The sequence below is a fragment of the Ixodes scapularis genome, unplaced genomic scaffold (assembly GCF_016920785.2).
Source record: "Ixodes scapularis isolate PalLabHiFi unplaced genomic scaffold, ASM1692078v2 PGA_scaffold3__209_contigs__length_174095766, whole genome shotgun sequence".
Classification (NCBI taxonomy): domain Eukaryota; kingdom Metazoa; phylum Arthropoda; class Arachnida; order Ixodida; family Ixodidae; genus Ixodes; species Ixodes scapularis.
This window is the reverse complement of record NW_024609868.1, coordinates 76,609,180-76,635,260: the sequence shown is the minus strand read 5'-3', so window position 1 is coordinate 76,635,260 and position 26,081 is coordinate 76,609,180. Positions and strand designations below refer to the sequence as shown.

Genomic DNA, 26,081 nt, shown 5'->3' with positions numbered 1-26,081 from the left:
TCCTATTGGTCCCAGTTGATTCCCAGTTGGGACCAGTTAGTCCCAGTTGAAACCAGTTGAGGTGCAAACTGGTCCCAGTTAGAAATTTTCGCCTGGGACGTGCGTGCATCCAAGATGGGGAGGTATCGCAAGCAGCAGTTGAGTAGACATATTTAAACAACCACACTGCCGTTCTGACCCTCCCCTCGCTGTCTGCTAGACTGCAGTGTCTGTAGTGCCTGGTCGCCGTCGGAGCATTCTCACTCCTATTGCTACCCATTGTACACTGCCGAAACCTTTAAAAAAAACTATGTGTCAACAGTACCGTCTGACGGCACACTACTCGCGCCCACGAGTGCCGTCCGAAAGGAAGTCGGACGGCGCATGTATCACTGGGGAGCTCGTTAACCCACACCCCCACCTACGTTCACGCTGGGGTTCCTCGATATGCTCCCCCAAAGGAGGAGCAAAGTTGCGCATTTGTATTCCCCGCACCGCCACGCCGCTATTCACCGAGACCCATCACGTGAGGAGCAAAGCATCCGGTGCCGTGCAAGAAAGCCACCTTTACAGTCGCTCCGCCGACGTTGCTCGCGCCCTGGAGTATGTTCCCCTGCTTTCGCCTCCTTCTCCTCCTCTTATGTTTTCCATGTGCGGCGGCGCCGCTATTCGTCAAATTTAGTCACGTGAGGAGCAAAGCATTTAGGGCGTGCAGGAAAGCCGACGTTACGGCCACCCGCCAAGGCTGAAAGCGCAACTCTAGTTCACGCCGCTTCGCAGCGACAGTATGCAGCTGCTAATTACAAAACTATTAACCCACTTGACACTGTCGTACACGCCGCTTCTCGACGTCCTGTCGGCAACCCAAGCCCCGCTGTCCCCCATGCACCTCCGGAAAAGGAATCCCATACCATTTTGTTCAGCGAAGTTTCGTCGTCAACATTAGTTTTTTTCAGTGTTAATCTTAAAAAAGAAATGTCGTAAATATTACCAAATACCTCGACAAAGCAAAATATTGGAGAAAAAAAGAAAAAAAAGGTAAGCCCACACAGGGGATTAAACACGGGTTTGCAGCGTATGAAACAGGCATCTTACCACCGAAAAACTCGTTTTGACAATTCTCTTTATACGAGACTTTCGAACGGCACTTGAAGGCGTAGGTGGAGTGACATTGGACGACACTTGAACGACCAGCAAGAGTGCCGTCGGACATATGTTAAAAAAAAAGCAGCATTGAAATCAAAGATTCACCGCCAAAGAAGGCGGCGCCACTTAGTGGAAAAAAACGAAAAGGAGATGAGCATGAGGCTGCCGCCTATCCAAGTATGCAGCGAAAACTGCCGCGGCCTCGCGGCCGAAACGTGCGACATGACAGGGGTTGATGGGCTCCGAAATCCTGACACACGCGGCGCGAAGGCCACGTGCGCGTAGATTTTTTGGACTCGGATCCCAGAAGCCATGCATGATTAAATGCCCAGAGTGAAATCCCCAGATCGCACCTGCCTGCTCTTTGCTCAGTCCTTCCGCCGTCAGTGCGGGCAGCGCGAAGGACACGCTCTTGCGGTTGTAGCTGTAGCAGGCGTAGCCCAGGAACAGGGCAACGAAGATCATCCGCTGGTAGTCCCGGAGCTTCATCCTCTCGGAGGGAAGACTTGTCCGTGATCAGCGGGCTGGATCTCAGATCTGCGATATCTGGCACGGCCTTGGTTGCCTTGGCCGACTTGACGGAGGGGGGAGGAAGGAGGGGCATCTGTAGATGAAGGCGAGGCGGAAAGCACGATCACTGGGCCGCTGGGCTTGACGAGGGCCAGGGAACTGAGGCCAAGGACGGCCATCGAGTTTGAGGTAGAACATGAGTAAGATGTAGTGGACAAGATAAGCGCCGACGATAAGCGAACAGCTGCGTGCTTGTGCGCGTAATAGCCTCGTCCCACTAGAACGACAAACACCGAATTTTGTCTGGCGACAAGGTAAAGTTGTGTGTCGCTGATGCAACAGCACAGCGAGCACAGAAGTCGCAGCAGCAACGAAACGCTATATAAATTCACGACCTTCAGACTATGCCCAGAACCGCTCAGAACTGTGCCAGATTACTACTATTATTATATTGTTTTTTTTTTTCTATATTTGTATTTACCGTACTCGCCGTCCTGAACCAGTCAACCGAAAGTCAGAGCCGAAAGGTAACGTCGTAACGTTTGTCCGGTCGAAAGTCGGCGCAAATTTTATCAACGTTCTCCTCCTCCTCCTCGAAGTCCTCCTCACACGTTGGCAGGGGCGGCAAAAGTGCTTCGAAAAGATCCAGAAAATACCTCTATTGAACGTGAATTAGACGTTTACTTGCGCCATCCAGAGGCGGCACCCGGCAAAGATGTGCCACCTCTGCCCCTGCCGGGTGTCACCAAGGTGTCACACCCCCCACGTGACTGGGACGTTACTAAGTCACTGCTGAAATCTCCAAAGTAAGATGTAGCCTGAGTTTAAGTTGCTCAAAGTTCATAGAAGCCTACCAAAAAAAAACACACAAAAAACTGATTTATATAAAATGGCATAATTACAGCATGCATGGCTGTAACTTCCTCTCAGTTCAATTGAACTGTCCAAAAAATGAATTCTTGTAGACATGTTTTATTTGATCACAACACAATGTGGTGCATACAGTCATCTACCAACTAGCCATAGGGCCATAAAGAGTCTAGGCCCCTCACATTCTTTACAGCACTCAATGATGCCTACAACTGTATTGAATGCATTCATCTGAGCAGCAATAAAATGGGGAACATACTGCCAAAAGGTGATACTCAATTTACACCAGCTAGCCGGCACCCTCACCATTGCTTCAGTATATTTCTAATTTGAAAGAATCCTTTGTTACTCCACTCAGATATTTGAGCTGCTTGTTTGAAGACCCTGAACCCAATCTCATCTTTAAACCTCTCAAACCTTTTCCTTGAATCTGAGGAGCAAGGGTTCGGCATACTGATTTGGTAATGTATGCAGATGGTAAAAATATGCACTCTCTACTGTCTTGTTTGACCTCTCAGAAATTACTTGAAATGCTGAAAATATTCTGTTCGTTTTTTACAGCATGTGCAATGCTCTCACAACACATTTCCTCTGTGTCAATGCTTGTCATTTAACAAAGAAGGAGATATACAAGCAGATTTTTAAGCATCCCCCGGTTTTATCTGAAATAAAGACACTACTACTAAAACTCTGCTCAGCTGAATATATCTGACGAAGCTTCAAAGAACCAGTTCCACCTTGTTTACAGAGCTCCCCCATGGCTAATGGGTGCACAGTAATTTACAAGGGTCCAATAACCTTCTACTATCTCCTACTTCATCACAACACACTGGGGAGAATGCTAGTACTTGACATTTGCTTTGACTTTAGTTTCCCTGCTTCTGAAATATATTTGGATTGAATTAAGCAACCAACTAAATAATGCAGGTTTGGGCCACAATCCTCAAAAAGTTCTCAAAAAAAAAAAAAAAAAAAAGTCCTTGTTCCAAGGCTTAATCTTTCTTATGATATGGTCCCCACACTGGAATGTTTATGCTGTGACCTCCAGTTGGGGCCCCTGGCAAAATGTCCTGGCACAGTTCCACAGCACCCGAGTCACAACTGGGTCCAAGGTAAGTGCACGGGAGCACCTAGTGTAGCTCAAGCCTCAAGTTTTTGGCCTCTATCTCCTTGGGATCCCCGTTTTCGAGGTAAAACCTGCGCTTGACGTGGGCAAACAGCAGATCCGTGATGAGAAATATCTGCCCCGTGTTAAACGCAAGTGTGATGCCGAAATAGAAGTTGGCATTGGCACTGCTCGAGTAGATCCAAAGGTGCCAGAGGAGTGGTGCAAGCGCCGTGCACGCCACAAACACGCAGGCGACCAAGAAGTACTGCTTCATGTAAGGAAAGACGTGCCTCCACATGGGCAGCAAGGCCGTGTAAAGCGCCACGTCGCCCACGCTCGGGTAAGACTTGAAGACCGCTGTGAGCGCTGCGATGATGAACAGCAGCAGAAGCGGTTCCTTCCTCAGCCTGATGGCGAGCGGTAGGATGTAGACGAAGGCGTTGAGCTGGAAGATCCAGAGGAAGAAAGCCCGGAAGTGCTCGAACACTTCGGTGAAAAAGTACCAGAAGAGGCCGATGTTGGGCGTCAGGTCCGGAACCCAGCAGATGCAGCCGTAGGTGGACCGCAGGAACTTCCAGGAGCCCGTGGCGAGAAACGACGCGTAGAGGAGGGAGCCCAGAGTGGTCACGAAGGCGGCAACCGCCGCCAGTGCCGGAACGAATACCCGACCCGTGCCTCGGTGTGCCTGGACGAAGTAGAGCAGGGCCGGCACCAGAAGCATCACAGAATAGAAGGACTTGTAGGCTTCCAGCGCCAGAACCACCGACGCCAGGAGCCAGCGGCCACGAACCATAGCCAGAAGGAACGCCGCCAGCAGGAGGTTGGAGAAGGTCGTGGTTGCCATTCCCACGCAGTTTAAGAGGCTGTACGGGGACAACAGGTAGACGGCCAGTACGAGCTTGGGAACGGACGGCACCGACTTCTCCGTCAGACGCATGTACTCGGCGCTCTTAGCCTTTCCGATCTGGTTTTCTTGGGCCACCATGAACTGCATACCTTTCTTGGCTGCGCCCGACAGGAGCAGGGCGGTCACCAGGTCACATATGACGAAGAAGAGCGGCAGGTAGTGATCTCCCAGCGCCCTGGTGAGGCCGTCGTAGAGGGCCAGTGACAGCGGAGGTTCATGGAAGACGTCCCCGTCGTAAGGGGACATCTGCATCCGCTGGAGGTACAGGCCTTCGGTGACCCGTCTCCATGAGTTGAGCGGCGTGGACACTTCGACTCTGTCTGAGATCCGCTTGCCGATCGAAGTGTAAATGAGTGCCAGACGCAAAAGAAAGCCCGAAGTCAACAGCAAAGCGTCTGAAAACGCTGCCATGTTTAAAGAGTGCAGAATACCGCAATCGGCCGTCCAGATTTTTGCCTTAGCCGCGCGGAGCGTCGTACACAAGGCAAAATGCCAAAACCAAGTCCATGCATAATTAAAAAATAACTAAATTTAAAAAAATCTTTGTTTTTTATGCGTTTTATTTGTATAGTAAAATTTTATTAACCATACATGGCATGTACTTTTTTTCTTAGGTAACTGACATCCGCCGCATTCGGCCAACGTTAAATCCATAACAAAGTCGGTCAACGCTGGGAAACAGTTGCAACAAAAATGGCTCCGTATGGGGAGGAAGTCGAGCGCTACGGCAACAGAATGCCCGTAAGAAAACATAGGCGCGACAAAAGTGAAATAAGTTGCTGCTTGAAGTACCTCATTTTTGGCTTCAACGTCATCTTCTGGGTGAGTTTGGCTGACAGCGCGCGAAACGCCCCTCGTGAAAGAAGGGGGGCCCCTGCCCAGTCAATGACCCACGGTGATCGTTGTGCGTTCTCACCCAGTGCCTTCCAGAGTGCCTCGCCCGTGTTTTACGCGGTGGAGGGCTAAGAGTTTGACCGTCGTTTTTCTTAAACGCTCATACTACTTATTTCGAGCGTCAGCTGCCCGCTTACTCAGTGTCATCCGATTCACCTGTAGGCTTAATGGGTCCACAAGGAGTGCAATATCCCTACCCTCCCTCTCTCCAAACCCCCTTTTGTCTCTCTCGCCACTCGTCTAATCTTCAGAACTCTTTCGCGACAAGGTGAAATCCAGTATCTTCCCTTTTTTTATATTCTTCTTTCAAGGAAGGTTCCCAACAGCAATAAGCTAGAACCAATGACGCGTTTCAAGTCCGCACATTCTTTGTACGCATGTTTTATTTTTTTTTATTTATTTATTTATTTATTTATTTTTTTTTTGCTTTGCAGCTTCACCAAAGCCCACAGTAAGCGATCGCGTTGCAAGTACTAAAGCCTGGCTCGTTTTTTTTTATTTATTTATTTATTTGTTTGTTTATACTGACAGGTTTTAAGTCTTAAAACAGTTACTGCTTGGTTTACTATCACTATACACTACTTGAAACTCAAATATGACGGAAATACATCTTGTGCATGCATGGCTTACGTTTAAAAAACGTGTCCAGAGTACCGTCCGACGGCACCCTTGCAGAGCGTTCAAGTGCCCTATGACTGTACTCTTGTAGAGCGTTCAAGTGCGGTCGGACTGCACTCCACTCATGCCTTCAAGTGCCGTCCAAAAGTCCGAAAGTCTCGTATAAAGCGAATTGTCAAAACGAGCTCTTCGAAGCTGTAGCGTAGTTTAGTGGTAAAGTGTCTGCCTCATATGCAGCGGACCCGGGTTTCGTCCACAGTGAGGGCTTGCTTTTTTTTTCTCAAACATTTTGCTTTGTTGAGGCATTTCACGATATCTATGACATTTATTTTTTACGATTAACACTGAAAAAAAAAAAAAAAATGTTGATGAAACTTTGCTGAACAAAATGGTATGGGACTCCCTTACTGGGGGTGCATGGGGGACAGCGGGGCTTGGGTTGCCGGCTGGACGCCGCGAAACGGTGTGCACGACGGGGCCAAGTTGGTTAATAATTTTGTAATTATCAGCCGCATACTGTCATTGCAAAACGGCACGAACGCAGTCGGGGGGGGGGGGGGGGGGGGTTAACGAGCTTCCCAGTGATACGTGCGCCGTCCGACTCTCTTTCGGACGGCACTTGAAGGCGCGAGTGGAGTGTTGTCGGACGGCACTGTAGACACAGCCTACATTTAATACCTCCTCGCTGTGTGTGTTGCTGTGGTAGCAAGTCTAAACACTAACCCTATCTTACTACTTCAGGCATTCTGTAAAATTGGAGACAATCATACTTTTTCTCTACTGGTAAACACTTTTCACAGGAATATTCCAAGACCATGGTGAATGTACTGACATCAGTGCAGGGTATTTTCTTTGAAGTCAATCTAGCAATTGCACGATAGGTACCTCTGCCATTTTGCAAAAGCAGTGGAGCTTGAACGAAGGATAAAACAGTGATCTGAAAAAAATGCTTTATTTTTAGCCAACGTTTTACTCGTGGCACAAAAGCGACACTGTTGTTTTATTTTTAAGGCATTAACCAAAACAAAATATTGCAGCATACTAGAAATTATTAATTTTTATCCGTGGAATCTCCATATTAATTTGTGAAAAACTCATTGTGGTACCCATTTCTTTTACATATTTTTATTACAATGCATAGCACACTAAAATGAGCAGAAGTAGCGGAAATAAACTTCTGCTGGTAATCGAAGAGAAAAGACCTAATGTCAGAGTCGATCTTGGCGTAGACTGCAGAAGGGAATGTGCCAATGCACCTTTTGTTCTCTTCCACTAGTGTGTAGTACTAATAACAATGCAACAGAACACAAAGATAAGCGAAAGGAGTACACGGGACCAGCGCTGGACTGACAACTGAAAGGTTATTGCAAAAATTAAGCTCAGCGACAACCACGATCTCTGTATTAGGATTGAAAGATGGGCTAGTTGGTACATTGTTGGACGGAAGCGCCGAACAAACAGGGATGAAGAAGTAGGCAAAAACGTGCTGCCACGTCTTTGTCTACTTCTTCCCTTTTTGTTTGTTGCTTCCGTCCACCACCTTTGCCAAAAATCACAATAAATACACACACAAAAAAAAAAGAAGCAACATACATGAGACTGTAGATCACACGAATCCTGATTCATTGAATACCAAAATATTTTTTTTCCTTTTTTTTTTTTTTGTAAACTGAGGTTTAACCAGGGTGTAAGATAGACAGGTGGGGAAACGGCCCATAGAAACCTACCGCAGTGCCGTGACCGGATTGTGTACTCGTCTGCTTGCGGGTGGCTTGCGGGTACCCCCGATTTGCGACAGATGGCGCTGCGGCGAGAAGAAAAAAATTGAAATCGATTTTGCATGCAACTCTATGGGAGAGTGCGCAAAATAAACTGAGAGCATGACAGTCCTCCATTGAAAATCCACGAGAAACCTTCTCCATCAGTTTAACCGGTCGCCAGCGTTCGCCCACCTGGAGCGAGAGTTCGCAGTGCTCAACATAGATGGCGCCACAGAAAAAGAGAAAATCGAGGGGGACACAGTCCGGTCGCTCATTTGGCTCTCGTTTCACCACCTGTCTATCTTACACCCTGGGTTTAACTAATGCAACTATCTGTGCCTTACGTTATGTCAAAGGCATCTAGCACTTCCCTAGCAGGTTGATCTTTTCCCCTGTCAAGGATCTGAGTGTTACCAAATATACAGTAACATTGGCAATTGTGAGTGCAAAAGCAGATGCCCTTGTGTTGTGGATTGCAAAAACAATGTTCTTTCATTAATACACCTTCCGCTTCGACCTTTCTACACTTCCCCGCATGTCAGTATAATTGGTTTATTGCCGGCTTATTTATTTGTGTGGCAAGATATCTGTTAGAATTGAAGTTGGTCAGTACTGTGTGGGACAAAGCTATGGTTTTATAACTATAAACACGAAAAATTACTTAGTCCCTAGGCAGGCACGTAGCCAGGGGGGGGGGGTTCCATAAGGCCCCCCCCCCCCCAAATCTTCCATTTTGCTTGGTCCTCCTCTCCCCCTCCCCCTCATACAACATTTTGTCATGGGCGGCCCCCCCCCCCCCAAAACAAAATCCTGGCTATGTGCCTGCCACCAGGTATATTACATAAGAGATGGGTAAGCAGACAAAAGAAGGTTAAGTATGAAACATGTGCAGAAGCTTTTGAAAAAAAAAAAAATTTACTGACCTAAGGAATTCAGTTTACGATATCATGTATGCTGTTTATGTTTACTAGTGTCATGGGTATGGACAACATTTTGGGAAAGACCATTCCAATCAATTGACCTTTTTCGGAGAATTTTGTGCGCGTGCCCGAACTTGAGGAGAGAGTAGGAAAGGGAAAGGCGCCATCTTTGCGGGCTCTCCGCGTACGCTGCCTGGCTTCGCTCGCATTGCTAGGCGCGTCTGTCCGGCACTGTCGCGATGCCTCACCGCTGCTCGGCTGTTGGATGTACAAACAGCGAGAAAAACACGCCGAACGTGAGCTTCTTTAGATTCCCGAAAGCTACCGCGCACCTCAAGAAGAGAGAAAAATGGATTCAAGCGCTGCGACGCGAGAACTCCGACGGGACGCCTTGGCAGCCATCTGCGAAATCGCGTGTTTGCAGCATCCACTTCATTGGAGGTTAGTTCATTCATATTTGTTTGAACTCAAGATATACCCGTCATACTCCGTGCAGGCTAGTCATTCATAGCAAGGTTTTTGTTCCTGATTTTTACGACGCTGGGGTATCTTCAGGAGACCAGAATCACCCAGACTTCGTTCCTTCTTTGCTTACATAGAAGCCGACACCTGCCTCCGCACCGAGTTTGCTTGCACGGTACAGCAGGGCAGCAAAGAGGCGGGACGCCAAGCCGTTGTCACGGAAAACAGATCTTTACACTGTCGCAAAGTGTAAAGAGCAGGCCAGCAATGTGCTGGCATGTTCCGCTCAACCTGCAAAGTATATATTTACGCTTGAAACTCATTAAAATATTGAATAAAAAAATGTCCTACTACAGAATTTTATATCAACATGTCACCTAGTTCGATAAGTAGAATGATGACATAGCTTGGCCCTTTTTAGTTGCATGCTGAAGTACCACAAAAAAGACGAAAACGACAAATCTTGTCTTTTTTTGTTTTTTTTAGATAACTTATCGCGTCACACATACAATATGATCAAAGGGCTGGCACACACGGATCTTGATACAAATCTGCCGAAAGGATAGCGACTATGGGGCTCACGCCTAACAAATATTGACACATCTTGTAATCCTTAAGACACATTATTACATCGCCACGGGTTTTACCGAAGAAATAAACTCACACTGCAACGCAGTCACAAGACGCTTGAACGATATCGGCGCTCCTGGAAAGCGATATCAGTTGCCTGTAATGTCCCGGCTTCATAGACGGTGCACACGTGCTCCTTACAAGGTGAAAGGTGTGGTCGGGATCAAAGTTGTTCACCATGACCTTCTTGACGTAGGCTTCTTTGAAAGCCCATCCTTTCCGGAGTTGTCTGCAGTCCTTCGCCAAGTACCGATCGACGTACGCTGTGTTGACGACCGGTACCGATGCAGCATCGGCACTCCATCAGTCTTCAAAAGCGTACAGACGGATAAAGTATGAAGTGTCAAAGACGGTTGCTTTACTCGATCCTCCGGGATCGTCATCAGCCATTTGTAGAGAACGACAGCCGGAAAACAGCGAGAAAAACTTTCCACAACGAACGCACCAAAACGATCGCGTCTAGGAAGCGAATGGGGTGACGGGAGGACGGACTGAGCTGACTGAGCCCGCAAACGTTTTTGAATTATCTCCACGAGGGTGTGCCACGGTCGCTTCAACGAATTCTGAAAAAGGTCAATTGTGATGTCAGGAAAGTAGTTCATTATTGTGACAGTCCTGGCTTTTTCTGGCAATTTACAGAATCTCTCTAATTGTAGGAACACAACTGAATTCAGAGTAAGTATGCAGCCGAGCTGGTGGTACGCAATCATAATTAAAATCTGCTCCAAGGAAAGCAAAAAAGAGGATGCATAGGAAGAGGGATACTCACACTATCTGTAAAAACACAGGAAAGGATTTCTGTGTCCCTCTTTTACTTAAAGGGGCTTTAGAAGGGATTTTGAGATCATCTTTTTATGGTGGAAACTCAATCTATATGCCCCAAGCATCCTAGAAAACCAAAAAGTACAATCAGGCATGACCCTTTTTTCTTATTATAAATGTGACCAAACATTGCATATGCCCCTTTCCTCGGGTATTTCTCAGAAAAAGGGTATGTCAGAATGTCTCTTGGCATCTTCAACAGTGAAAAAGCCACGCATAATTTTAATTTTTGGTTTTCTAGGATGCTTATTGTGCATAGACTGAGGTTGCACCGTAGAAAGATGGTCTCAAGTTCCACTTTAGTTCCTTTAACTTATCTCAACTTTTAATTATTTTTGATAGCCACATAACTCAATAGCGATGTGAATGGCTGGTGTTGATGCCTCTTCAAGCTGCAGAAAATGGATGCAACAGAGGGAAGTTTTGACATTTTTCTGTGTCCTGCCCAGCTGATGGGCCTGAGCATCATGGTGGTTGGTGTTTGGGCCTGGACTGAGAAAGACATCTTCAATAATTTGAGCCGGCTGACCAACATTGCCCTGGACCCTGCCTTTGTCCTCATTGTCATTGGCGGCATCACATTCATCATTGGTTTCACCGGCTGCGTCGGAGCCTTGAGAGAAAATACCTGCTTGCTGGCTGCTGTGAGTATTTTCCGGTCCCTGCTGATGCTACGTGGGAAGCAATTTTAATGTTGAATGGCAAGGTCACATCAAATAATCGAAGGCCCCGTCCATCCCATGTGCCTGATAATAAATCGGAATCCATAAACGTTCATAAAGACAAAAGTGCCACCACACAAATGGGATGTTAGTTAAGTGAGCTGTAGAAGTGCCCAGTGTTTTGATCCACGTATGGTTTTCATCAAGATCTCAAATATATGGTGAAGGCGGGAACACATTTGCGAAAAAACGAACCGAAAATCGGAGAGAAATCGGAGGCTGCGAAAATCGTAGCTTGCGATTTTCGAAAGACGAGCCACATGAGGTGGAATGCGCGGCGCGGAAATCGCAATGCACTGCGGTTTTCGTGCTCCGACTTCAGGAGGCTGTGCGGTACTCTGACGAACTCGCGTCCCATATTTCGCGCCTCTTAAAAACTTCAGCTATTAAAACCTCGTTCAATGCCACGCGAGCCTTTGTACCACCACCCTTTGATAGAGACAGAAGGGGTTTTCTACGAAGGCTGAGTTGAGAACGCACGGATGGCATACGATGTTGCCTGCGCTGCTTCCGAAGCTGCGTGAGCCGCCATGTTGCGAGCCGATCGTATCTTTTCGTTCCGTCCTGTTCCGGGCTTTCGCTCACCGAGCTCCTCCGCCCCGAATTCGGAGGCGCCGTGCGAAAATATCTGGCGCTGCAGATCTTTCGAACCGCTCCCGATTTTCGGAAAAGGGGAGGAGCCTAGCTGCCGTGCGATTTTCGTGTGCGGTTTTCGCACAAAATTAGGGTTTTTTTCGCAAATGTGTTCCCGGCTTGAGAGTATCGTAAACACTATTGTAGTTGTTTGGTAAGCAATTTTGTGCAAGGTAAACGGTGAAAACATGAGTACTAACCTGAAATATGTCACATTCGTGTTGTGTCATTCTTTCATTTATCTCTAGTTTGCTCACAGTGTTGCACAAATTTTTAGGGCCCACCAAAGTTGCCTCACGTTTGTGGAAAGCATGGAAGAATGCCTACTTTCTGCTATGATTCTGTTGAAGCTAGTCATGTAAAAATTTTTGCATACTTTAACTTTAATATTTATAAAATAACATACTTTTAAGCTGTGATTCTGGGACTCTCTAGAAATCATGTACCAGCTTGCCCTAATAACAGGCCTTTTTTTTTACTTTGTTTTTGGGGCAGTGTTGGGTTAAAGCTAGAAAATAATGGGATACTAAAAGTTAATTACTCTTTAGGTTTCACAGCGAATTTCCTAATGTATGTTCTTTTCTCTACCATTTCAGTACGCCATATTCTTGGCGATCTTGTTGCTGCTAGAAATGACGGCAGGCATTTTGGGATTCATCTTTAAAGATTGGGTAAGCATTGCCACCTTTGCTGCAGCTGCTTCCTTTTTTTTAATTTTTTACTCTGTTTAGTGTAGTGAAGCTCAGGTACCAAAGTGCACTCATGTGTGTGTCCTGTCTGGCTCCCTCTCTGCAGATCAAGTCTCAGGCAACGAACGGCTTCCAGGCTTTCATTGTGTTCTACAGGGATGACCCTGACCGGCAGAATCTGATTGACTGGATTCAGGAGCAGTGGGTGAGTGTGGACTCTTCTACTCTGCTCCTCTCCTTTTTGTTTTTTTGTATAAAAAAAGTAGTGCTATAAACACTCACAATAACTCTAGCTTATTGCGTGGAACTCAATTGGTTCAACTCTTTGATGCTGTTAGGAAGGACTTCAGATCAAGGTACACAGAAGGGTGCTAAAAACTCTCTGAGGTTTTGGAAGTGTTCTCTGAGACAGTATTATTTTAAGAATATCCTTGGCATATAATGAAATTTCCGCAGTCTTAGCCTGCCTTGTGGTGTTCTAATCACTTTGCAAAATATCTAGTGCATTGTAATAAAGGAAGAGTTGTGAGCCGTTTTTTGTGTGTATATAGCAGTGCAGGGACAACGAATAAGTTATTCCAACGGGGAAGAACCAGATTATAGCACCTAGTAGCGGTCCCTGGGCGACCACTTCAAACGGTGAATGTATTCTACATTTATGCAATCTTTCTTAATGAAATGTCTGTGTGCTGTAGCTTGGCTGCTGTGGAATTGAAGGCCCGAAGGACTGGGACATGAACATCTACTTTAACTGCTCGAGCGTTGAAGTTGGAAGCCGTGAGGCGTGTGGTGTCCCTTTCTCGTGCTGCAAGAGACAGCCCAATGTGAGTGTCTTCTGCTGTTGTACTCCTTAGTCTGCTAAGGTCATTGTGGAGTATATGCGGCTCATTTCTTCTTGCTTCTCTGTAATAAAGGTGTAACTTTTTTTTTTTTTTTTTTTTTTCAGGAGTTGATAAAGAACAAACAGTGTGGTTACGATGTGCGACGGTCCGATTACGTGAGTTTTCCATGTCTCGTTGCATGCATGCTGTTTTGTTTTAGTTGCATGGGGCCTGTCTTATTAGAAGAGTTTGCCATATTTATTTATTAAGCGGCGCTAATAAGAAAATTCTGTAATCTTGTGTTGTGCTGTGGATTTATGCAGATAATGAGAATATTTTGGTACCAGTTAAAATATGCTTTCCTGTTCTGTAAGGAAATTAAGTGCTTCATTGGCACACCTCCTGGCTCGCATACATGGCACAAAGCTGTTCTTTCCAGAACCTCAATGAATAGTGAAATTCCACTTGCAATAACAACAATTGGGGAAGGAGAAAAAAGTTATGTTTCTTTGCTTTTGTGTTGAGCAGCAGTGGGCCTTTTCCGGGATTGTTTATGCCCCTGCTTGGTGGTTGCAGATGCGACTGTCGGCCATCTTTGGTGGTGCTTACAGAACAGTGTTGGCAGTCGGTAACAGTGCAGGACCAGGGGAGCTCGGCGTTCTAATTGCAACACGCCACAATGTTCTTTCATCCTTGTTTATATAAACAATACAGGCAAAATAGTTTGTTAAAGCTTTTCAGAATGGCATCAAAAACTCTCCTTATTTTCCCGGTAGATGGTGTTGAACATTTACGGGAAAGGCCCATTGAGGTTTCGGTGCTTTGACAACTGTTTTAATAATTTGTAAACGCGTTCAGAAAGACCATGCAGACAGTGTGGAACAAATAAGTGTGGTGATTAGAATTTACTTCTTGAGGTGAGTGGACTATTACAATGTAAAAACCTGAGAAAAAAAATTAAATATAGAAGAACAGACAGACAGCGCATCTCTCGTGCTTTCCGTGCCTGTCCTTCTATATCTAATTTTTTTCTTGAGATTTGAATTTGTATCTTATACTGTATTTACTTGAGTAACAGCCGCACTATTTATGAACAAGGCCCTTGCATCTGCTTTCCCACAGAACATATATACAGTCAATCATCGCTTTGCGCAAAAATAACATAGCGAATAACAAGATCGAGAACATGATTCTTCATACAAATGCGATCTTCACATATGGTATCTTCGCGCGAAGACGTTATCTCTGTCCTGTAAACCGCTGGAATCATGCTGCCGATCGCGGGGACTGGCAAGCCGCATGCCTCACGGAAAAGCGAACCCTCAGGTTTTCTTCATGAGCAGTGTGGCTATTACTCGAGTAAATACGGTAATTAGCAAACTATTCCCACGATGGTCAGGAAAGGGACCCCGAACGTGCTATACTTGTCCTGCGGTGACATCTAGAGGCCGGGGCCGGGGTGACTGCCACATTTATTTCTTCAACAGCGAATGCGTGTAGCTTGGTTGTTTTTTTGTCAAGCCTATTTTGTGCGGGCGTGCATGGTTTGGGGCTTGTGGCGTGCGTGCCTGCCTCCGGGGGGAGGCCTAATAGTAACATTTTTTTTGGAACGAGGGAGCGCAACTAATGGTGGTACGTGTGCTTGGTCCCCTGTCAGCAACGGGACAAGTCTCACGTGATCTATGAGAAGGGTTGTCTGCGAGCTGGGGAGGAGTGGATCGAAGCTAACCTGGTCCCAGTTGCTGGGGTTGCCGTGGGACTAGCTGTGTTGCAGGTACACTGGCCTTGCACTCTTGCTTGTCTTGCGTGCAGTTTATGTGTGCATCTGCGTGTCCGTGTGTGTTGTGTCGTTCTTGCCCTTTCCTACCCTTCCTTGGCTCCTCACTAACTTTCCCTCTCCTGTGTGTTCCAACCCAGCTACTCCCAAACTTGGGTGTTTTCTGCTTTTCTACTTTCTGGCATGATGGTAGACTCCCTAGGCAGTCTCTGGTATATGCCACCAGTCAGACGAACCGGCAGACACGCTGCTCAGTACTGCAGTTCTGCGGTGTTATGTACAGCAGTGTTTGCAACATATTCCCATTCAGTATGAGGTTATTGGCAGTGTATGGAAAGGGGCTTTTTTCGCAAGCTTCGGTTGGCCGGAGTTCCGGTGGATACAGGTGTATGCGTGTTTTGTAGGATTCTGTGCTGCTATTGAGCAATGCTGGAGCGGGGGATATCCAATTGCTGCTGTGTCTAGGTGTGTCGCTATTGGGTGATGGTTGAGCAGGAAGTGTCGGATGGCTTTAGTCTTCAAATTCGTTCAGTGCTTAACTGGTGATTATACAGTGTCAGGCACAGTGAGTCTTTCAGCTAGCTCAAACCAAATGTCTAGTTAGCTCCAAAGGCTACTTATTTCTAGCAGCTCGAGCAGATTGTATGAGTTTCTCTTCATGCATCTATATGCTAAGATGGGTTTATTTTTCTGAGCACCTAATCGGTGGTAGGCTTCACATTTTGGTCATCATGAGGCTCCATTATGGCGCATTCACACTGGAAGCGGATCAGCGTTCGCGAAGCGGTCGCGGATGTGGTTCGCGAGCGACCCCGTTCAGACACACCGAGAGGCGGTTGGCGGTTTCTCGGTGATCACGCGTTACCTTTTGAGACTTGGGTTTGGCAACCCTGTTTTGCAATCCAAAATCCACTTTAATTCAAGATCCAAAGCCAAAGTTTTGCTATTTTGGCACTCGGAATATTTTTCTCCGGGGTGTTCGCACGCATCACGAGTTCAGGCAGCGAAAAAAGAAGCATGGACCCGCCAAACTCGCCTGTGATTCCCTCGACTTCGCCCACAAGCAAAGCCCAGCTAGGCGCGCCTTGCTGACTCAGAACAGGATGCCCCCGACCTTTTCTTCGAAGTGGACCCTTCCCGCATGAATAGCTGACCTTGTTTTCGGGATAGAGGGCCAGTTTTGCCTCCTCGTTGTTCGCTCTTATCATTTTCGAAGTTGTGAGCGGTAGGGTGGAATGTGTTCGGTGCTAGCCGGTCGTGGCTTCGTTGGTGGCGGACTCTCCTCTCGTCACTCGCTCGTCGACCAAGTCTACTGTTTGTTTGACATTAAGCTCAAATAAACGCCGTATGAATTACCTATGCAGTGTCTGGTACGTAGACTTTATTCCTTGAGTAGGTTCCCTTTATTTATTTTATTAGTAGTAAACGTTACAGGTCAAGCTAGCGCAGGTACCCTGCCCCCTCCGCGGTAGTACGTTAGCTACGCAATCAGGCTCACGACGTCTCTATCGGCCTTCGTGGTGATCATGCACGGTGTCGAAAGCTTTCAATAGTTCACGGGACTATCTTAGTGGGTAGAAAAGCTGACATTTCGGTCGATCAGGGGCGGGTTCCGAGTCCCGGCGTTCTACAGGCAGAGATTAACAAGACAGCGAGCTTGGGCTGTGGCACCTGGAATAATAAACAAACTCTTACCCAAACCAAATCACCGGTGCGAAGCCCGTTAAAACTACGAGTAAATTCTTTTCGCTGCAGATTCAAGTGACGGACGTAAACATCAATTTTCTCCGTTGATTTGTCGAAAGCTAAGACTACAGCGCTAGGACTACAGCGCCTTGGATGACTCACCAGCGACAGGTGCCATCTTAATTTGAAAGTCACTGACGTCACGTCAGCGTCGTGTTGTGATTGGTTGCCGCTTTGCGGTTCGTGAATGGGGTTGGGAGAAATCGTCCCAAAGCGGTTGGAAAAAACGCGCTCCCACCGCTCGATCCTAGCCGCTTTGCGGTTGAGAACGCGCGGATCCGCTTCGCGAATGCAGATCCGCTTCCAGTGTGAACACGCCATTAGAGCTTTCCACCAAAACCTTTCACAAATCTTGCACTATCTTGGGAAGTTTGGATGTTGGGAGTCAGGACTGGCCATCAATGTTACAGTGTACTTTTCCAGACGCTGCTATGAGACTACTTCCTCCGCAGCCTATTGTACATGACTGCAACATTTAATTAATTCATTATTCATCTCCTGGCCCATGCAAAGTATATTCCCATCTTTATAAGATGAAATCTCAAAGCGATCCATCTGGTTTATTCTTCTGCACTAGCATATCTCAAATATAAAAAAGGGTTCAACCTTCTTTTCCAAATGACAAAGTTGTTTATACAAATCCCGGCTAGAAGGACGACACTTGCTGATGGGTAGCCTCAAGCTTCCTGTGTTCCCCCACGCTTCATCTGTTTGTGTTGCGGTGTGTTGGCCGACTGCCTGGTTGTACCCAACTAACGAAAGTGGGTTCCTAACACTGCTGCTTCTTGGATTCGGTCCCACGTCGAAGTGACGGTGGCAGCGGTTAGCGGAGTGGGGGGGAAGTTGGTTTCTTGGTCTCCCGGCCGGGAGGTGTGCAGCATCTGCCGTGCTCGTAGGACAAGTCCAAGCGGGCGAGCCTTGTTTACGAGGAGGGCTGCCTTCTGGTGGGGGAGGAGTGGTTAGAGGTGAACCTGGTTCCCCTCTCGGGAGCCCTCTTAATTATTGCCTTTGCTCAGGTTGGTCTGTCTCCCTTGTTCTACTTCTCTATGCCAGCTGTCTTTTAGCTCTTTTCCTTTCATGCCGAGAAGTTGTTTGCTCGCTGCCCTCTTCCTCCTTGACGGTGACGCATTCCTCTTGTACCACCAGTTGGGACAGTGTGATTGTTACACAATTGCTTGTAAGGAACAAGCAACAGTGAGTAAAGCAGTGGTGAGCAACTGCGAGTCAAGCTGTGGCAAAAAGGAGTGAAGTCTTGCGAAAGTATTACTCTGCCCGTATTGTGTTTTGTCATACAGGGGCTCTAATCTACACGGCGGGACCAAGTGGGACAGAGGGTCCGGGACATCGCCACCTGCTGTGATTGGTCAGCTCCGCATCGCTGACCAGTCGCAGCAGGCAGCGATGCCCCGGTCCAGCTAGGTCCCGCCGTGTAGGTTAGGGCCCCTGGTCGGTACTGTGGTCAAAAATATTATCTTGCCCAAATGCTGTCGTTGGTAATGTGGTCTGGTTCAGGAAATCAAAAGGGCAGATTGGAAGTGCCTTGGAGGTGCCGGTGTAAAAAAGTGGTCTCGGAAATTTTTCAGGATAAAACTTGTAACGAGGATTTCATTCATCTTTTCAAATAAAACCAAAAAAGAGTTTGAGAAAATTCGAGCTTAAATTGTTTGTCATTTGGGTTTATCTAAAAGAACAGATTTTCGAGGTCGATCAGTGGTCCTGAGGGGGGTGCACTACAGTTTTCTTTCAGATCTCGAACTATTGAAAAAGAAGGATGGTTTATCTCATCAATGTTTGTTGGGATCATTTTATTTCTGAGTCAAAGCTGTGACCCCATAGATTCTGTATGGAGGGGTGGAGGCAGCTTAAGTTCCTATATTACCCCCTTCACCCCGCATTATTGCGGCGCTTTTAGTCGCATCTGGATCTGTGATAAAGAAATTTTTTTTTTGCGGGCTTTGAACGTCAGAAGTTTAAAAAGGAATCAAAAGCATCTCGGTGATCTTGAGGTGATGCAGTGATATTAAAGAATTATTGCTTAGGGTAGCAACTTGTTTGCAAGTTTTGTCATGTGACAGTTAGTATTAGCAACGACAAGGGTACCCTCGGACGAGAAGGTGCAAATGGTTCTTTTAGCACCCAGTAGGAACTTTCTGAAGGTTGTTTGTGAACACTGCCGAGTAACAAAGCAGCAATGTTTATTTTTATTATATAGAAAGTGATGTTCTCCGAGTAGCGGGGATAACATGTATGCTTGGGTATCAGATTATATAGTGCAAATAGATGTAGTGAACAAGTGTTGGACCTAGAAACGAGTGCAACTTTTGACCAATTAGAAGTGCTAGGATGTTTTTGAGTTTTTGTTATTGGGAATTCCTGTTGTTGGATATTTGGGACTACTTTAAACAGTTTATTATAAAATGGCTGTCTAGCATTTCAATAAAACAAATTATTAAGAAAAAAAAAGGTTTTAGGAATGCATATTTGGTGACCGCAAGCGTAAAAATTAAAACCGAAAAAAAAACAAAAACAATATTAACAGGAAACGGTAATTTTAATTAAAACATTACATATTTTGGTTTGAGTCTCTGGATACAAGGCTGTGGTTGTAACAGTAAATAAATAAATAATCAAAAATGCCATAAACACCTTATGGAGCAAACATTCTAAACGTGTGGCTTCCTAAATTTTATACAACATGTAGATGGCCTGGTTTCTCTGTGGCCTCTTGGATCTTATGTCTAAGTTCACGTGAAGTAAAGGCAAAGTATCAAACATGGTGATGCAGGAAGCTGGCCATTTAGGCTCATAAAGTGACAGCATCAAGAAAGGAGACGTTTGTCTCGTCGAAGTGTGGGTCAGCTATGCAGTGATTGAGTTTGTGTTGCCTAATTTTGCGTGCTGTGCGATTGCATGCCATGTGAGCACCACGAGCTTGCACCTTGAGCATTAAGCTGCGTGTGCTCTGCATAGTCGGAAATCGGTCCCGCTGTAATGACCGATCGATTCACACATCAGTTTTTTTTTTTTTGCCGAGTCTCCTCTGTCTTAAACCGCCAGCTCACCCATGTGAGGGATAATATTTTTTTGTTTCAGTTGCCTACTCCCCTCTGTAGTGCCCTCCGGTTCCTGAGGGTACTGTAACAAATAAAGAAATATGAATTAGCCCTTTTCATATCCCGCAAACCTTCTTAAGTTCTGTAGTTAATTTTTCCCCATAAGCAGCAAACTACTACGTTTTGGTATCAAATACAGCACTGCTCCAAGTCCCTAGCCAAAGCAGATTTTTGTTATTGCAATATACAGTTACCTTGTGCCAGATCAGATTACCGTAGAATACCGCGCATCCGCCCATCAAGCGCTCATTACCAAATTTGTAAGATCTGAGAAAGTATGCACAGTACATTTATATGTAAAATTGATGACCGGACAAGTGCCCATCCCCCATTTTTTTTAGCGATTATCTACAAAGTTTCAGTGGGCGCTTGCCCGGTATTTCACGCAAGTGAGTTTTTGAGCGCAGCTCTTAGGCACCCGTTTCTGGCTTGAGCGGCGTCGCCGTCGCCGTAGGCGTAACCGTGAGGTCATGTGACCCCCTCCCCCAAGTTCATGTGACCCCCAAGGTCATGTGACTCCCCCCGAGGTCACGTGACCCCTCCCCCAGGTCATGTGACCCCCACCTCCCCCCCTTCCCTCGAGAACACGTGACCCTCAGTACCCTTCCCTCCTCCTCCTCAAAAGCTGCGCTCTAATTTGGCGTTACAGTAAGTTGTAAACGGCTTTCATTTCTTTTTTTCTTAAAATCCTCCAAACTCCTACACTCCAAAATCTTTTTTTTTTTTTTTTTTTTATTGGCTGAAACGATTGGAACTTGTTTTTACAGATCAGCCACACAACCTGAAGATTAGAAGCTACATACTTACAACAAAAAATATAATTTCAGAAGCCCAAAATATAGATTCTTGTGAGAGTCACTAATATATACAATGGTGCCTCCTTGCTGTTTTCTTCTTTAAAGTGTTCTACGTAACATGACCACTTGTGCACTTCCAACACTCGCACAATTTCCGTCTTCGTCGGAAATTGCCATTCAGCTTTCAGTAAAACATCACCATATGGCACCGAATCGAACTTGGCTGAGCACTCAATATCTTCTGGGCTTGGTTTTCGATATCTTGGAAGAAAGTGTCACAATGCACTTGCAAGAGCCGTAAAAAAAATGTTTTATAAATATCAATAACAAATGTTACAAAAATATATGTTGCGATTCCTCCAAGTTTCTTTGCTGCTTGTCATTGCAAAGGCAGAAGAAAGGAAACGCATTCTCATGTTCTAAAATATATTTTTGTGGACTGCAATTTTTTTCTTTTTTATGTGACATTATTTTGAAGTTTCAGACAATAAAATGGTAAGGATTTTGAGACTGGCAGTGCCACTTTAATCACTAACAGTTCAAGGGCAATCTTGCACACACAAGGTTTTTTATTGAACACATGCAAATAAAAAAAAAATTTTAAACAGTTTGGATGGGAAAAGGATGTCAGGAAACGAATTTAGAACTAACAAGAAAATTTTTGGAGCTATATTTATGGCTCAAAACGAATTGACCGCTATTTATCACATGGTGCTTGCGCGCTTTCGGAAGCTTCCTATGGTCTCTAAAAGTTACTTATTCATCTTCGTTTGAAGTGCAACAAAAAACAAAGGTTAATAACTAACTTTTAGAGCCCAAAAGAAGCTCCTGGAAGAGCGCAAGCGAGATAGACCTGTGCGCTGGTCAGAAATTGACAGCAGCGGCGCGCTGGAGTGTTCCCTTCCGGTGGCAGCGGCGTGGACAAATGCATTCAACCGTCGACGCACCACGCACTGTGGGCAGTGGCGGCATAATTTTGCTGCTGCGGCTGCGCACAGGTCTACCATCTGACCAGCAGTGGGCGCCAACTACAAATTCGCTTCACGCCGTATATATATCTCTAAAAAATTTTTTCTTCGTTGTAAGTTTGTTTTATAACATTTTTTCCATCAAGGCTGTTTAAAAAAAAAAAAATTTTTTTTTCCTTTGCTTGTGTCCTTTAAGCCAACTGTAGGTGGCAACAGTCTTTGGGGCAGTTTCTGGATCGCCTCTTGGATGCTAGGGCGTCACCAACACCACTCTTAGAATAATTGTAGGCAGGTTAAGAGTGCCACATACTCACAACACATGATGCCATTAACAGGAGTGTAAAATCAGACTCTTATTGTACCTACTAGTTTAGTTTCGATTACTAGAAAATATATTGTTCAAACTGGCATTGCACATTTCAGCTTTCACTACATGTTTTTCCATAGTAATACGTACCTGAGCAGCACAGAGAAATTCTAGAAATCTCAGATCAATCATTTGTACTTGCAGTGTTGCTTTGTGCGCCCATTGGCGTGAGCGGTCCAAATTGTCCACTCATCTGGCTCTTTTCTCCTTGCCCCTTTTCCCTGACCCACTGGACAGATCCTTGGCATATGTTTCGCTCAAAATTTACGGGCGGACATATTTGCTCAGAAGGCGAAGTGGCACTGACATCCGCTCCAGACCTGGGCGAAACTGGCGAGCCGGAGGTTCCAGGGCCCCGAATGGCGCCACTGACCCCTCAACGGCCACGCCGAACCCAGGTTGCCCTCATCACGCTCTTCTGAGGGAGTCTCCTCAAAACGGGATGCACTAGCACCGGGAAAATCGCCAACAGTCGAAGGACGTTGCCAAAAGCAGAGGCAGGACGCCTCATACAAGGAGTGTTCTCGCCACTTCTAACGAGGGCAGGATACCGTGTTCAAAGAGTTTCTGCCAGTTTCCACAGGGATACAAATGCTCGATGGATTACCGGATGACTTAGTGGGTGCCACCAGAATGGGAACATTGCGCGGGAATTGGAACCTTTTGTGCTAGCGCACAACAGTTGGAAGTGGGTTTGTCTAAAAGAATGCCGCATACGCGGGTGTGGAATGTAGTTGGAGGTTTTCTCTGCCTAAGAATGTTGCAAACGTGCGTGTGGGGTGAACTTTGAGGTATCCTCTGCCTAGGGCATTTAGATTGTGGTATGCACCCGTGCGTGTGGTGTCATCTTGCTCGACTTGGTGGTTGGTCTTGGCTTGACCTGGTGTGGTCACATTTATTGCCGTGCTAAAACAGTGATGGCAGCAGCCGCAATTTCTGACGCTCATTACTGGCGCAAGGTATGTACTAGCTGCATAATGTTGAAGTGTTCAGTACAATGGGAATCCTACCCTGTCTTGCTGCATTGTGTCGGATTCATTTAAAGCACTGGTTTAATAGCAAATTTGTTTCTGGCATGGCAGTTGACAGGGAGGAAGGTGACAAGATCTTGTACTACAACTTTCTAAGGGTTTTCTGCAAATTGAAGAATTGAGATGATACAGAGCACCTTTTTTGGATTTGAATCTTTCTTTTTGCAAGATGGGACTAGAGATTCCATTCATCACTGCCTCCCAAGAATGAGGGAATGTGATATATTCTTTTAGGTCACTTGTAATCTTTTGAGCTCTCATATCTATTTAATATAAGGCTAAGAGAATGTACCTGTAGAAGTATTGAGACTTGTTTGAACAAAGATAGCACCTTTTGAAAAGTGTGAAGATTTTCAATGTGTACTGTAAATCATGCAAAATTAGTTCTGGCTACAATTGTTTCTACATTTCTGAATAGTAGCTGGGTCAACACTTTTATACTGTGCTTTCGGGATCATTCCTCATTCAAGCACAACTAGTTGGAAGGAATGTCAAGATGAATATATGCTCAATCGTACTAATTAGAAAATGAATAGCTGTGTTTTCTGTCAGTTCATAATAACCTGGCTCAATGCATTTGAGTGCATCAGAGTTTAATCTGCCACCAGCGATTACTTGGATAGTATAGATGTTGGTCTTGTGAAAATGTTTCCATGCCTGTCAAAATGTAGACCCATATATATGATTTAAGCATTCCTGGGACTATCCTTTTTTAATATTTACGGTCTTAGCTGCTTGTTTAAGTCTTCCGCCATCTAATATATGCCACATTATTTTTGTCATGTTACGAATGAAAGTGATTATTCATACTGTACCAAAAACCAAACCTGCACACAGGTAGAAACACTAGTGATTAATAGAGTTAAAAAATAGAATCAGCCTTGAAGATCCTGCATTGTTTGTTTTGTTTGAGCTGTGAATTATCTCCGGGCTGGTGGCCTCTTGTTGAGGCATGCAAATGAATGATTGAGGAAGGAACTGCCAGCCCTGAAACATTTTGAGGATTTTTTGCAGGATTTTTAAAGTTAATCTTTCTAGAATACTGTATCTGTGGTCAAAGGCACTTTCTGCTTTCCCATCTTTCATCATGTTATAAAGAAACTAAATTTTGTTCGAAGCTGGTATGTACGTGGACATCCTGCAAATTGTATGCCTAGTGTCATTTGACATGGTCATTGTACCTTCGTAAATGAGTGGCAAATTTTGTATATATGTATTTTTTTAAGAGTGTATAAATTCTTCCCACTGCAAGATATTTCTTTTTCCTTGTCTTGTGGTTATTTTTTAAATTGTGAAATATGTGATTAATGTGTGCATGTTGTGTAAACCTTTTTATTGTGTTTCACAACTAGTTACATGCTGTGGAAGCTTATCCAGACTTCTCACATTTGTATTCAAATGTCACATAAGGTGTTTCATGCTTTTGTTGGCTTGTATGAACCCCTAATTTTAATGTATCCTCTGAATGTTCTAAGTAGCGCTAATACATCACGAGACCAAAGTCAGCATATGGTGTTTAAAGGGATTATCTGTGCTGTCCTTGACCGTGTAAACATAGCAGATATTCATTTTCGTGTACCTCAGTAATTTTTTGTATGCATAGGTATGTACCGTCAGTACATTTTTAATAGCATGTGTAGCGTTCGTACGTGTGGGAGAATCTTTGAAGAATGTGACTTGCGTGGAACTCGGCAGCATCATTTCATCGAGTTTTGTACCGCGAATTCAGGCAGTTCTTTATTCTTGGTTCTGACCCCTAAAGTAGTAATGGTGCAAAGACTGTGAGTAGAGACTCGGTCTTGGGCGTTTCCTGGCTGCTCAAGCGAGATCTGTGTCAGTAGGAGCTGTAAGTTTGCTTTTATAGCCTTGGCTCCCTCCACGACTACTGCAATGTGACACAAAGTGTAGGGACGTTTTTGGTTTTTTTTCAGTGGCATTATTATGTTTTAAGCTCCTCCCCATACATCAGAATGTACATGGCTGAACAACTTTTACTCTCTTTATATTCCAGGTGTTATTTTTTGTCGTGTTAGTGTGAAGAGGTAAAAAGTTAAAAAAAAATGGGCTTAATCAGAATACTCACAACTTTGACTTTCTATTACGGGAAAGAAATTACTGGGGGTCAGCAGAATGTCTCGATCGTCAAACTTGCGTGTGCAGCAAAGGAGCGTTTTATGTGCACCTAAATGAACAATGTTTTTGTGTTTTTTTTTTTTTTGCTTTCCATATGTGTTGCACTATTTATTTACTGAAGTGATTATGTTCTATGTGAATCAAGCTGACAAGAGAGTCACATTCGTATCTCTTCTGTCACTAGTCATGTAGAAAAGTTTGATTTTTGAAAATAAATGTGGATGTTTTTATCATTTAGCTTGTGTTGTAGCTCATCTAATCGCTTGCACGACTCCGTGTTTTAAAATTCAACCATTTCGTGCGCTCCATTTCAGGTTGGCTTGATTGACCATGACTCTTGGGGGAATTCCTCTGGTAGATTTTCGAGTGCTTTGGAAATTATTTCTTGTTTGTACCTTCTCGCAGATGCAAGCACGCGCTGGCATTTACCGCTGTAAAGGCGCGAGGACAGCGCGTTTGGATCGCTCCATATTTACCAGGAGAATCTCCCATTAGCGTACGAGGGTTACGACCGCGGGGTCAGAAATCTTATAACGGAGCGCGGTGACTCGTGTGGTTCAAACCGTTAGCAACAGCGTTTAAAAGCGTATTATACAGTGATGTGATTGCTGCGCCAATTGCGCCAAACTGTGCCAAGGGGCTAACCCTGCTACATTTT

General features: G+C 45.3%; 3 protein-coding genes across 7 annotated transcripts in view; 1 reads left to right on the top strand and 2 right to left on the bottom strand.

The window, feature by feature from the left end:
- Window positions 1-2,229, bottom strand: part of LOC8042927 (glucose-6-phosphate exchanger SLC37A4) — a 31,215-nt gene extending 28,986 nt beyond the window's left edge. For both annotated transcript variants that reach the window (XM_040207064.3, XM_040207061.3), the window contains exons 1-2: window positions 2,117-2,229; window positions 1,479-1,729 (exon numbers count right to left, since the gene is read on the bottom strand). In XM_040207064.3, coding sequence (XP_040062998.1) covers window positions 1,479-1,614 — 136 coding nt within the window. In that variant the 5' untranslated portion in view covers window positions 1,615-1,729; window positions 2,117-2,229. The remainder of the gene's footprint in view (window positions 1-1,478; window positions 1,730-2,116) is intronic.
- Window positions 2,230-2,587: 358 nt separating this feature from the next.
- LOC115330552 (phosphatidylinositol glycan anchor biosynthesis class U protein-like) lies at window positions 2,588-4,973 on the bottom strand. Its single transcript, XM_040207066.2, has one exon. It carries the CDS (start codon window positions 4,929-4,931, stop codon window positions 3,636-3,638), a length of 1,296 nt encoding a protein of 431 aa, XP_040063000.1. The 5' UTR covers window positions 4,932-4,973; the 3' UTR covers window positions 2,588-3,635.
- A 205-nt stretch (window positions 4,974-5,178) lies between these two features.
- LOC115330551 (tetraspanin-5) lies at window positions 5,179-25,660 on the top strand. Of its 4 annotated transcripts, XM_040207056.2 has the most exons (9): window positions 5,179-5,342; window positions 11,076-11,270; window positions 12,578-12,652; window positions 12,777-12,875; window positions 13,366-13,494; window positions 13,617-13,667; window positions 15,149-15,265; window positions 17,911-18,030; window positions 22,497-25,660. In XM_040207056.2, exons 1-9 carry the CDS (start codon window positions 5,214-5,216, stop codon window positions 22,563-22,565), a joined length of 984 nt encoding a protein of 327 aa, XP_040062990.1. In that variant the 5' UTR covers window positions 5,179-5,213; the 3' UTR covers window positions 22,566-25,660. The 4 variants fall into 4 exon arrangements, with proteins under 4 accessions (XP_040062990.1, XP_040062992.1, XP_040062991.1 ...); XM_040207058.2 differs by lacking the exon at window positions 17,911-18,030; XM_040207057.3 differs by lacking the exon at window positions 15,149-15,265 and having other exon boundaries at window positions 5,193-5,342.
- The last annotated feature ends 421 nt before the right edge of the window (window positions 25,661-26,081 follow it).